The following is a 13,134-nucleotide window of genomic DNA, read 5'->3' on the forward strand; positions in this document are numbered from 1 at the left end:
CTGTTGCAGAAGGGATCGCATGCCCAGGAGGGCTAGCTCCTCCTGGTTTCACTGCATGGAGTGCTGGACTTGCAGTCAGAAAGGCTCAGCTCCTACCACTAACACTAGCTATGTGAGTTTGGCTAAGTCTCCCAACCTGTTTGTTCATCAGGAAAAAAAATTGAATGACTAGATAAATAAATGCATGAATGAATGACAAAAGGAAGGAGGAAAGGAAGGAAGGAAAGAAGGAAGGAAGGAAGGAAGGAAGGAAGGAAGGAAGGAAGGAAGGAAGGAAGGAAGGAAGGAAGGAAGGAAGGAAGGAAGGAAAGAGAGAGACAGAGAGAGGGGGGAGGAAGGGAGGGAGAGAGGGAGGAAAGACACAATGCCCCTTCACAATGCCCCCCCACAGGTGCCAGCCCTGGCCTGCAGTCACTGGGTGGAGGGTGGAAGTGGGGAAAGGACCAACAACCAGGACTAGCTCCAATTGCCTCAGGAATGAGCCTTTATGGGCAGTTTAGCAGGAAAGGCCCGGTCCGCCATGTTTACTCCTCCCTTCCTCCCCAGGCTCCCACTCCCCTCTCAGCTCCCTTTTCCCTCTGGCATGTAAGCTCCTTTTGGGCAGAGACAGCTTCTTTCTAGTTGTATTTGTAATCCCAGCAAATGTAATGTTTGGCCCCCTGTCCAGACATGGCCAACTCTCCCAGACCCCACAGATGGCCACCTATACTGTCCATAGGGTTTTCTGGGAAATTGCCATTTCCTCCTCCAGTGGATCAAGGCGGACAGAGGTGTGACTGGCCAGGGTCACACAGCCGGGCGTCTCAGGGCACATTTGAACCTGGGACTTCCCGGCCCCAGACCTGGGGCTCCCCTCCCTGAGCCACCCGGCCCCATGAGCCCTGAGCAAATGCTTACTGAGTCCCGCCCTTTGGACCTGGCCTCTGCTTATCGCTTTTGAAGGTAAATAACAGGCTCATAATTCAGATCTGTCATCCCACTTAGCCAACATTCCAGACCAAGCTCGGGTCTAATGAGGGAATCATCCCCCTTCCCCATATCTCCACCTTTACCCCATTCCTCTGAACTCGGAGCATCCGAACAGGAGTCAGAGGGCCTGGGCTCTAATTATGGCTTTGTCACTAATTGAACACCTGGCCCTAGGCAGCCTCAGGTTCCTTATCTAGAAAATGAGGAAGCTGCCCGGGGAATCTCAGGCTTCCCTACCCTTCCTGGCACTTCAGGGATGGGCCCGTGATTTCATCATCGAGGGAAACTTCCAATGTGGAAACCTCCCTCCACCACACACAACAGCGTCTGCTTCCACTTAAAGCCTCGCGAAGGAGAAGGGATGGAGAAAGGAAGGGAAGGGAGGGCCCAGGGCAGGGTGGCTCTGGCAGTCTCTTGCTACCTTCACGATGCCATCCACGATGAACTCAAAGGTCCTCTTGCTGAATCCCCCACTGGAAAGCACAAAGATGGTGTACTGGAAGTAGCCCGCGGGCCCCGAGTGCGTGTGAGTGCCACTCAGAACCACGTTCTCCTGGGTATACAGGCTGCCATATTTGCTCTGCAGTCTCTTCAGTACCTTGAAGGAAAAAACAAGGCACAGCGGAGTGTCATAAATGAACAGGGCAGGGGTCAAAGTGGGCGTTCTTAAAAGTGCCTCCTTTCCCTTTTCTGGGGCCCCGCTCTTCAGGGGAGGGGGCTTCCTGGCATTCAGGTACCACTGGTGCCCACAAGAGAACAGGGATGTGCAGGGGATGATCCTGGACGCACCCCTCTCCCGGGGCTCCAAGGGTCACAGAGTGCTGCCCCTCCCATGATCCCCAGAGAGCACCACTGGCCTTGTTTTCCAGGTGGGGAAATTCTGGCACAAGATAATTTAACAATTTGCCCAAGAACACCAAGGTCAGGCTTAGTGCCTAGATCTTTGGCCTTCCACGCCAAGGCTCTGTCCACTAGGCTCTGTCCACTACACCACCCTACCTCTTCAGGGCTGTACTTTTAATCAGTCAACCAGACAATCCACTTTTTTAGGTCCCCTTGAGCATATGCATTTATTCAGTAAGCTCTTAAAACCCAATATATCAGGGTCAAAACCCTCCTGGCTGGAACGTGACAGGTCTAGGCACATAAGGTAAGAGGGGGTATATCAGACTCACTGAAAAGGTCACAGAGGGGGGCTGGAAGAGGTATCCACTGCAGCCGCCCAGCCTGTCCCTGCAACTCAGCAGCAGTGGGAGCAGCTGCAGCTCTATCCTCCCGTCTCCAATTTATGTTGCACCACTGAAAACCCAGGAGAGAAGCCACGGTCCCAAGCCAGGAAATGCTAAAGAACCCAGCAGCCATCTCTGAGGTCACAAACTCTACTGGATCACCGCGCCCCTAGAATATAAGCTTCTTGTGTACACAGAACATTTCTTATTTGTCTTGTATCCCCCATGTGGCATACAGAGGATTGCCGGTTTGGAACCAGAAGACACTTAAGAGGTCATAAAGCCCATCATTCTCTCTTTACATATGGGGAAATTGAGGCTCATAAGGGTGAAGTGACACCCAGAGTTACCCAGTCAGTGAGTGTCTGAGATGGGACTCAAGCCCGGCTCTATCCATCACAACGTGCTCTTTCACATATAAGTGCTTTTGAAAAATGGGTTGAATTAAAAAATAACCCTCAAACTTTGTAAATCATGCAATCAAAAGTTAATTACTTATAAACTTTTGATCACTGTATAGACTGTTAAAATTGATTTCTTCAAAAAAAAAAAACAACCCTCAAAAAATGGGTTGAATTAAAAGACAACTGGATTTGGGGTCAGAGATTTGAATCCCACTTCACAGCCTGTTGGACCTTCAGAAATCAGTTCACCATTCTGGGCTCGGCCATCCCATGGGAGGATTGGGTTAGAACACCTCAGAGATCTCCTCTGGCTTGGAAGCTACAATGTCGTGGGGTCATTCTGGACAGTGATGCAGAAAGGTCTTTGTAAACCTTCAGAGGGCTTGCATCCCGGAGATCTATTTTATTTTATATTGTTATGATTATCAATTTTAGCTTTGAAGGAAAGAAAAGAAGGGAAAGGACTTGACCATGCTGAAAGAAATGAAGTAACTTTCCCAAAATGGCAGAGGGAGGATTTTGACCCAATTCTAGTGTGCATTCATTCAATCAATCAACAGGCATTTATTAAACACTTATTGTGGCCCAGCATTGGGCCCTGAGGATTAAAAAGTGAGGCACCCTTTGCCCTCGAGGAGTTTACATTTTACAAGACTAGATGACACTGTTGATTAATGCTAGAAACTAATTTTTCTAGAAGGATTTTAAGCCATATAAGATCTGGAGAAGAAAGAGGCTCCAAGTGTTTTGACTGTTCAAAGAGTCAAGCATCACACAGAGGTGGATGACCGGAGGGAAAAATTAGCGGATGGATGGACAGATGATAGATGGAAAAGCCACAAAAACATACAAAAAGACCAAAAACACAAGAAGGAAACGATTTCATAAGTTGCAACTGCTAGAATAAAGATGACTTGCAAGCAAAAGTAAGTTGGTCAAATATAGGGAACTCTGGTAATGGGAGAAATGAAAAGCCCAAGAATTCACCCATCTCCAGAAAGAGCCCACATCCTAAAGTCCATGAGATAAAAGGACAAAGCAGCCGGTGAAGATTTTCTATTTCTTCGTTTTTCAGTTTCAGCCATTTCTGGTATCGAAACATTTCCCTGTTCACTCCAAAACTGGCACCAGACGCGAGGAATATTTTCTTTATAATAATGGACTTTCAACTGCTTGAGGAAGACTCTTTGCCAAGAGTCCTGAAGTGGAAAAATTCCTTATGAGAATGGTTATATAACTAATGGACTGGTTATGTCTCGGGAGCTAGGATGAGGAAAGATTTCTTGTGAGCACAGGATGTGGGGTGAGGAAAACAAGCCTTGCCCCGGATGTTCCAGCTTGTGAATCCATTGGAATGAAAGAACATGGAGTCACGTTAAGTGTGGAGAAAAAAGGATTAAGTTCAAGGTCACAGAGGAGCTGTCCAATCTGGAGGAAGCCCCCCTTTCTTCTCTTTAAAAGAAGGGATTGTATAAGATGGATCCTATCTTCTCTTTACTCCTGACCCAAAAAGCCCTTCACAGGGTCCCTCCAACCAATCTTTCCAGACATCTCATAATTTGCCTCTTCACTGCTCCCGGCTCAATTCTGCACTTTGTCCAGGCTGTTATTTCTCATCCCTGAAATATATTCCCTCTTCCAGGCTCCTTCCTAGAATTCCTTAGCTTCTCCCAAGGCTCCCCGAGGCCATGGATCAGCTAATTAAAGGCAGGGAAATTTCCCTAAGGGTCTGTAACAACAAAACACGGGGCTCCTGCCCAGCACATACATGTTTACTCCATGTTGGGTGGAACCAAGTTCTTCTTTACATTTTTCATCACATGTAAAAGACCCTTTATTCTTCATCTTCTATACCAAGTGGTAGACTTAGCCTTTTGCAAATACTCATTCACTCAGCTGTCAGAGTCTGTCCTGTCCCTTGGGCCCAGGGGAGGGAAAACTCTGGCCAAGGAACACTTTTTTAAATACTAAACCCATGGATATATTCCCCAAAATTTCCATATGGGGAATGTGTACCATCCTTGCATTTTGGAAAACAGAGCCACCTGCACCATCATTTTACAGAGAAGGAGACTGAGACTAGGGAAGGAGAAAGAACTTGCCCATGGTTTTTTAAGAACTTAAGTAAAATTTGAAAAAACACAAACACTTCAAGTCTCTTTCCATTCCTCTGCCTCAATATCCCCTTTCCCACAGGCATCTGAAGACCAATACACCTTCAAGTTCTGCTGTCTACCCATATGGGCAGCCTCACACTGGGAGGATCACTAAACCCTCTTGATTCCCTGGAATAATTCTCTAAGACTAAGGGCTGCAGAGAAGACACTGCCTCATAGTGGGAAAGGGCATTTCTTCATAAGGAATGACTCTACCATGAAATCACTCATCTGGTAAAAAAAACAAATCGGTATAAGAAGGAAGAACATCACCGATATTTTTTGGTCTTCTCCCGAGTTTGAGGAATTCCACACTTTGGGAGGCTCTAAACTCCTTGTTGCTCCTGAACAAAACACTCCCCCAGCTTTTGAACGCAGACATTTTCCCATGTCTAGAATCCTCCCCCTTCTCATCCCTATCTTCCGGCTTCCTTAACTTCCTTCCCTGTCCAAGCTGAAACCTCAGCTTCTGCACTGGATTCGCTCTCAGTTCTAGTGCTTTTCTTCTGTTGATGAACTCTAGTTTATTCATTCTTTTTCTATTCTTGTTTGTTCATAATTGTTTGCACGCTTGCCTCCCCCATAAGCCAGAATTGAGCCAAGAGTTGGGTGATGTCTCTGCCTTTCCTTATATCTTCACTGCTTAGCACTGAGTCTGGCACATAGTAGGCACACAGTAGGTGCTGGTTGACTCGATTGTCTTGGGAAGCGCTGCTGCCCAGCTTGCCTTCCCCATCTTCCTGCATCTTCCTACTGCCTCAGACTTCATCCCCAATCTGCCATTGCACGGCAATTCGCGTCAAGCCTGAAATCAAGTAATATAAAGCTGCAAGAATCTGAAGCACAGAACACAGAATTACAGAAAGGAAAACTGAGGCTCACAGAGTCCAGATTGAAATTCAATGGAAAGTATGCAAACTTTGGAGTCAAGGAACGTGAGATTAAATTCTACCACTATGGGGTGTGACCTTGGACAAATGCCTTTCCCTCCCTGGATTATTGTTTTGTCTTCCATAAAATGAGCAAGATGGTCTAAGTGGATCTCTGGATCCTTTTGGGTTTAAACCAATGATCCTATAAGACACTTCATAGAATTAGAATCACAGAATTTTGGAGTGGAAAGGGATCTTCACAGCCACACCGTCCAACCAAGAGATGAAGAAAATCTCCACACGTGTCCTCCAGCTACTCCTTGAAGGCCCAGGAGGGGGAAGCCTCTGGAGGCAGCCGTTTCCACTTTTTATTATTAGTTCTTCCATCCTTGTACTTCCTGGTGCTCGGTCCAAATAGAACCCATCTCTTTCCTTTTTTCATGTCAACGATCATTCAAATACTTGAACTGCCTAAAATGTCTCTCTTGCCCCAGCTCTTTTCCAGGCTAATCTTGACCAGTTCTCCCAGTTCTTCCAACCTCCCAGATGCAAGACCTGTCCCCATCCCAGTCATCCTCCTATAGATTCTTTCCAGCTTATCAATATCCTTTTTTTCTGAGATAATTGGGGTTAAGTGACTTGCCCAGGGTCACACAGCCAGAAAGTGTTAAGTGTCTGAGGCCAGATTTGAACTCGGGCCCTCCTGACTTCAGGGCTGGTGCTCTATCCATTGTACCACCTCACTGCCCCTCAATATCCTTCTTAAACCAAATTAACCAGAGTTGAACACAGCAGTCCAGCTAAATGCCGACAAGGGCAGAGAACAGACTTTCACTTCTTTTCTTGCTAGCCATGCTCTCTCTAAATGCACTCTCCGATCACCTTAGTTATGTTTGTTTGTTTGCTTGTTTATTGGGGACTTATAGGATACATAGCATATTATTTAGTTCTACTTATAGAGCTTGTAGTCCACTAAAAACCCCAGATCCTTTTTGGAATAACTGCTCCCTATCCGTACCTCTTCCATATTCTGTTGATGTGTCCATTTTTTATACCCAAGTATAAGAATTCACTTTCATCCCTACTGATTCAGCCTAATGCTCTAGCTAGCCTGTCCGAATGCTTTTGGATAATGATTCTTCCCTGCTGTGTTAGCCAGTCCTCCCAACTTTGGGCCATCTGCCTTCTATGTGTTTATTCACGTTATTAATAACCATGATAATCGGTCCAAGTTCTGAGACCAAGAAACTTGAAAATCCTGCATTAGACCATTGAAAGAGGAGGTCACGAGACAGAAAAATGCCAAGTTAAACTATTAGGACGCCAAGAACAAAGCATCTCTGAAATGCTAAGCCAATGGAAGAAAAGAAGTCTCCGTCCTGAGATGCTGCTTTTTCACAGCTGCTCCAGGGATCAGGAGGTCTCCTAGAAAGGAACCTCAGAATTCTCTTAAGATTCAATTCAAGTGAGTCTCAGCCCTAAAGTCAGGAGGACCTGAGTTCAAATCTGGTCTCAGACACTTAACACTTCCTACCGTGTGACCCTGAGCAAGTCACTTAATCCCAATTATCTCCACACACACAAAAAAAATCAATTCAAGTGCCGCCTTGTACATAAAGGCTTTCCTGATCCTCCACCCCGATCCAGTGACTTGTATCCTCCCCTCAAAGACTTCCTCAGGGTTATTGCCTCCTGAACACCCACAGACCCCTTCTGCTGCCATTTAAACATCTTCACAAGCTGGCCCTTCCTACATTCTAGCTTCCTTATGCTATTCCCCTTGAAGGACGCCACAGTTCCAGCCCCTCAGCCAACTTAGCGTCCATCTCCATGGCTTCTGTGACTGTCCCATGCCGGGAACGCCCTTCCTCCTCTCAGCTTCATAGAACCCTTTCTTTCCTTCCAGATTAAATTCAAATCTTAGTTTAGCTTCCTAATCCCTGACTAGTTAGTACCCTTTCCCCTCAATCTTGGACTGGTTAGCATATACTCTACCAGGATATATTTATGGATCTGTATCTCCCATTAGAGTGGAAACTCCTCAAGGGCAGGTCTGTTTCTTTTTGGTTTTGCCTCCCATGCACCCAGATTAGCTCCTGACATACAGTAGGTGTTTAATACTTGTGTATTATTTGAGTGATATACGTGTATACTTAGTTTTGTACTAGTGGCTCCCCTGTTCAAATATAAACTTAAAGGTAAAGACTCTCTCTTTTTTTTTTATATCCCCAGGGCTTCGAACCCATGCTTGATATGTTGGAGAGGCCTAAAAAATTCATATGAGCCGATTGATTGGTTAGGAATAAACAGAACACCAGGTGTTCTAAAGTGCTCACTCCCATTGTGTGGGTCAACATGCCTGTGGTAGCATCAGTCTACCAGGGTCCTTGTTGGGAGCTTAAACTGGTTGGTTGGTTTTAAAGGCAAGAGGCTATTGCAAAGACATCGAGAGCACTTTCAGACAGAAAGTGAGGGGAGCCATTAAACTCTATGTCCTGCACATTGTCTTAGAAAACCACATGTTACCATTACCTGTGTTCTGTTATATTTTATTTGTTTTTTTGTTTCCCAATCATATTTTTATCCGGTTCAGACTTTAATCTGAAAGGATCATGGGCGACATGGAGCCAGACAGTCGCTCTGTTTGCTACCTGGTCACTCTGAAGAGGCAAGGATCAAGCCATCCCAATAACATACAGAAGAGGCTAACCTATAGGGTTCTGATGCCATGCTTTGGGGCGCCATGTGAGTCACAGACAGTGGGGAGGATTCCATGTGGAGATCCCATGCCACGGGTGCCACAACTCCTCAAACCACTGCTGATGCCATGGGTGCCACAACGCCTCGAACCACTGACAGAGCCTTGCTGGGTATCCTTTCCCTGCCTGGTTCATGTCCCATAGAATCTACGCCCAAGAAATGCCCGCTTACAGCTGAACCCAGTCTGTCTTTGACTGGAAAGCGAAGCCCCCAGATGAGGACAGCCCTTGTGCTCTTTCTCTTTGAGTGGGGGGCTTTCTTACCTCGAGCCTGACCCGCTGGGACACCATGCCGATGTCGATGCTGACAAAGACCACTCGCTTTGAGGCGTCCGGCTCAGCCAGGACAAAAGCCCTGCTGTAGAGCCGGGTGAGGATCCCTCCGGCCGTCTGGCCGGACTTGGCGTAGCCCATCTGAAGGGGAACAGAAGCAAGTTACTCCAGGCGGGAGACCCAGAGAAGCCGGGTTTGGATAGGAGCCTAGAGACCCCAGAGCCCGACCCTGAGGGTGCCACAGGAGACGCCTGTGATGGGGACTTCCTGGCGGCTTTTCTGATTCAGCTCAAGCTGTCCGGAAGTTCTCCTCACGCTAAATCTCTAACTCTACTTCTTTGCATTTTCTCCTCATCGTTCCTGGCTCTACTTTCCAAAGCCAAGTTGGACAGTTCCAGCCCGCCCCATGACAGCTCTCCAGATACTCAGGAACATGTAGCTGGAAGAGACTTTAGGGGCCATTGGGTCCAACCTCCTCATTTTAACAGATGCAAAAACTGAGGCGCTGAAAGATCATATGACTTTCACAGGATCTAAAGCAGGATTTGAACTCAGGCCTTCCTAACTCCATGTCCAGCATACGATCCCATACACCATGCTGCCTCATGCTGCCCCATAAGTCTTCTCTCTTCAGATTAAACAACACCAGCTTCTGCCTGGTGATCCATACGGGAACTATGTCTGTATATGTGTGTGTGCTCCCTCCAACAAACCTACCAATAAGAGAGCAAGGCCAGTTACAGCTCCCAGCTCACCTGGATGCAAATTTTTTTTACCCCTGACAAAAGGCAGTCTCTCAGACTTATAACACAGGTTGCAATCAGCCACCTCTGCAGCTTAGAGAGCTAAGTGGAGGCAGAGAGAGAAAGCTCCTAGATTTGACTCCCAGAGGAACTGCGGCAAAATGGACGGAGCGCCGGACTTAGAATCCAGAACTGGATTTGAATGTCATCCCAGACACTTCCTAGCGGTGTGAGCCTGCACAAACTACATAACCTCTCTGATCCTCAGAGAGGATAAAGGGAAACATTTAAAGCCTCTACCTCAAAGGGATCTTGTGGGGACTAAATGAGATTATGTCTTCAAAATGCTAGGGAAACTCCAACTATGATTATTTTATGATTATATATTATACTTATTATATTTTATATATTATTTATATATTTATATTTGTTATTTTTATATATAATATATTTATATTTTTATTATATTATTTGCATATTATGTTATATTTATATTTATGATTATTTTTTATTATTATCAGTCCCCTAGGGATACAAGTTCCTTCAACATCCAACTCCAGCATCATCTTATTTCTATCTTATCTTATATACACGTGCTCAGATAGACTCTAGAGGTCGGGGACCAATCATCTTGGTCTTTGTGTACCTGGGGCCTAACAGAAACAGGACGTGGCACCAGGTGAACTGATTTCATGTCCTGTGGTGCTGAGATGGAATCATGGGTGATAGGCTGACTTTCCCAGGAGATCATTGGGGAATAACAGATTCTCCCGTTTTTATAGTAAAATCTAGATCTATTTCTACACAGAAGAGGCAGTTTCTGGAAGTAGTGGATCCCCATTGCCAGAGATACCAAGCAAAAATTGGATGACCAGTTGTCGGGGGGGCTCCGGGAGGGACTCTGGACAGTTAGATGGCACAACTGAGAAAGCGCTGGACAGAGTTAATGAGAGTGGAGTTCAAATCCTGAATTAGATAATCGCTAGCTTCCTGATCCTGGGGAAGTCACATGGCTGCTGAGTCTCAATTTCTTTATCTGCAAAATGGGAATGATAATTGCACCTACTTCTTGGAATTGTTGCAAAAATCAAATGCAATAGTACAAGCATTTGAAATCCTGTGCAAATGGTAGCTGTTATCACTATTACTGTTGTTATTCTTTATTACTTGGAACCCTGTTGAATTCAATGGCCACTGAGATCCTTTCCAACTCTGGCACTCTGGAATTAATTTATCCCCAGTGATGGACATTAGGAAGATAAAAGGGAAATGAACATGATCTAACAGGATTATGTGCTTTGCTGGAGATGACCCTGAGCTCTCAATGGAGAGCTTGTCCAACTTGACCCCAGGAAACCTGTGTTTGTTTGTCAAGGACTAGCCCACCCAGACTTGGAGAGATATCACTCAGTTTGGCAGGAAGTAAGGAATGTTTTCAGCCCTAGTATGGCCCCACCGACAAAGTCAATCCCGAGGCATTGCATTAAGTCCGCAAATAGCCCAGGACAAGCCTACCAAGGGGATGTCTGCCACTTGTCCCGTGCAGTCGGCTCGCCCAACACCAATATGGTAGCCACTGAAGTTCTGGAACAGAGGAGGACTTTGGGTGGTGGTTGTTGAAGGAGCTTGGGTGACTGGAGGCCGTTGGGTGGGTGGAGGACCTTGAGTCGTTGAACCGTGGGTGGTAGTAGGTTCCTGGGTGGCAAGAGAACCTTGGCCTGTTGAGTATAAATATAGAGCAAGACATTGCAGGGAAGATGCTGCAGTGAACACTGAGCAAATAGTTAATCCCTCTTCACGACTGACTCTTGGATTTAGATACACAAATCATGGTTCCACATAATCTCTCACCCAGAAGCCACCAGGTGAGTGACAACTGCAGCAAACAACAATGTATGCTTTTTCCAACTTAGAGCTTTTATTTCTTGGATGGGAAATGTTTTCAGATTATTTCTCAAGCCCCAGGAAAGCAAAAGGTACCATGGAATCAGATCCCGACTCTCTCATTTACAGCCTGTGTAATGTGGAGGAAGTCACTTGACTCCTCAAGGAGTCATTTTTCCTTCCTGGAAAATGAGGGGGTCGGACTAGATCGCTCCAGGCACCTCTGCCAAGAAAACCCCAAATGGGTTCACAAAGAGTTGGTGCAATGAAAAATGACTGAATAAAGAGTCTGTTGAGTTGGCGGAGTAGAAGTAAGGGTAATGGATGACAGGCTGGTCCTACACTTCAAAAAAAATCATTTAGTGATTAAATGAAGGATGAACTGGAGAAACTGGAGCAAGCAGACCAGCCCCACTCCCAGAAGCTATTGCAATAGTCCAGATTTGAGGTAATCAAAGTCTACACCAGTATCATGGGAAAGGAGAGATCGTGAGATGTCCCAAAGGTCAAATTGAGAAGATTCGACAATAGATTGGATTTGGGGGTTAGCGAGAAGAGTCAAAGACGACAACCAGATTATGTTTCTGGCGACTGGGAGAATGATGGTGCCCTTAATAGCAATAAGAAATCTGGGGAGAAGGGAGGGCTGGGAAAGGAAGGTGATGCTTCTGTAGCGAAGAAATGATCCGACTCCTGGAAAGGCAGCAGAGAAACAAAGACTGGGTCTGAACCTGAAGACTCAAATTTGGATTTGAGTGCTACCTTCTGCCAGCTGGGACCCTGGAAAAATCATCTGGAGCCTCAATTTCTGCACCAAACGGAGACGTACTCTTTGCCAGTTTGTTGGGAGGAAATCATTCATAAAGAGTTCTATGGAGAGGGGACATTATCATCCTCAATGCTTTAGTTCCATTTCTTTCAATGAATATTTATTAAGAGCTTGCCTGAGGGAAAGACTGCTGGGCTTTGAGTCAAGAAAGACCTGCATTCAAACACTACTTTTGTTACACACAAGCTGGATGACTCTGGACAAGTTCCTTGTCCCTGTCTGAATCTTAGTTTCCTCATCTAATGTGAAAAAGGAGAAGCTGCTACAAACAAAAGGAGATGACCAATTGTGGTCATAAATCAAGTTCAATGATCTCCAAATCCTTGTGCCTCTTGTGAACCAACTGAGATTGTCCCAGGATAACTCCAGGCCATGCTGTCTGGCTACCTCAAATGGCTTTGTGAACAAAGAATTTTTTTTTGGCTGAGGCAATTGGGGTTAAGTGACTTGCCCAGGGTCACACAGCCAAGAAGTGTAAAGTGTCTGAGGCCAGATTTGAACTCAGGTCCTCCTGACTTCAGGGCTGATGCTCTGAACAAAGAATTTTGAAAACATATTAAGTGCTGCAAAAATTCAAGTTGTTTATGCAGAAAACTCAGACCTTATGGGCAAAAAGGTCAATATCGGGGCTCCTGAGAGGTAGAGCAAACTGGAGTCCTGGACTCCACAGAGCTGCGAGAGAACTCGAACATTATCTATGAGAAGCAGCATCACTCAACAAATAGTGCATCGGACATGGACCCTTCCAACCTGGATTTAAATTCTGACATTTGCCAGCCATGTAACTGTGAGAAAAACCGGTTCACTTCTCTGACTGTTTTCTCATCTGTAAAATGGGATAATAACACCGACCTCATAGACTCAAGAGGAGATTCTGAGGATATTGAGGGCCTGGAAACTCAAATGCGTTTTCCAAATATCGTTAAGACCCAGCCCCTTCATTTTACTGATGAGAAAACTCACCTAAAATCACAAAAAGAAACCACAGAGTTGGGATTGGAAACCCAAGCTTTCCA

The 13,134-nt window shown here is 45.8% G+C and overlaps 1 protein-coding gene across 1 annotated transcript in view; it reads right to left on the reverse strand.

The window, feature by feature from the left end:
- ASAH2 (N-acylsphingosine amidohydrolase 2) overlaps positions 1-11,236 on the reverse strand; it is a 56,153-nt gene extending 44,917 nt beyond the window's left edge. The window contains exons 1-4 of the mRNA XM_031949385.1: positions 11,212-11,236; positions 10,921-11,123; positions 8,654-8,803; positions 1,391-1,567 (exon numbers count right to left, since the gene is read on the reverse strand). Coding sequence (XP_031805245.1) covers positions 1,391-1,567; positions 8,654-8,803; positions 10,921-11,123; positions 11,212-11,236 — 555 coding nt within the window. The remainder of the gene's footprint in view (positions 1-1,390; positions 1,568-8,653; positions 8,804-10,920; positions 11,124-11,211) is intronic.
- Positions 11,237-13,134: the final 1,898 nt, after the last annotated feature.

Source organism: Sarcophilus harrisii, chromosome 2 (assembly GCF_902635505.1).
Source record: "Sarcophilus harrisii chromosome 2, mSarHar1.11, whole genome shotgun sequence".
Lineage (NCBI taxonomy): Eukaryota > Metazoa > Chordata > Mammalia > Dasyuromorphia > Dasyuridae > Sarcophilus > Sarcophilus harrisii.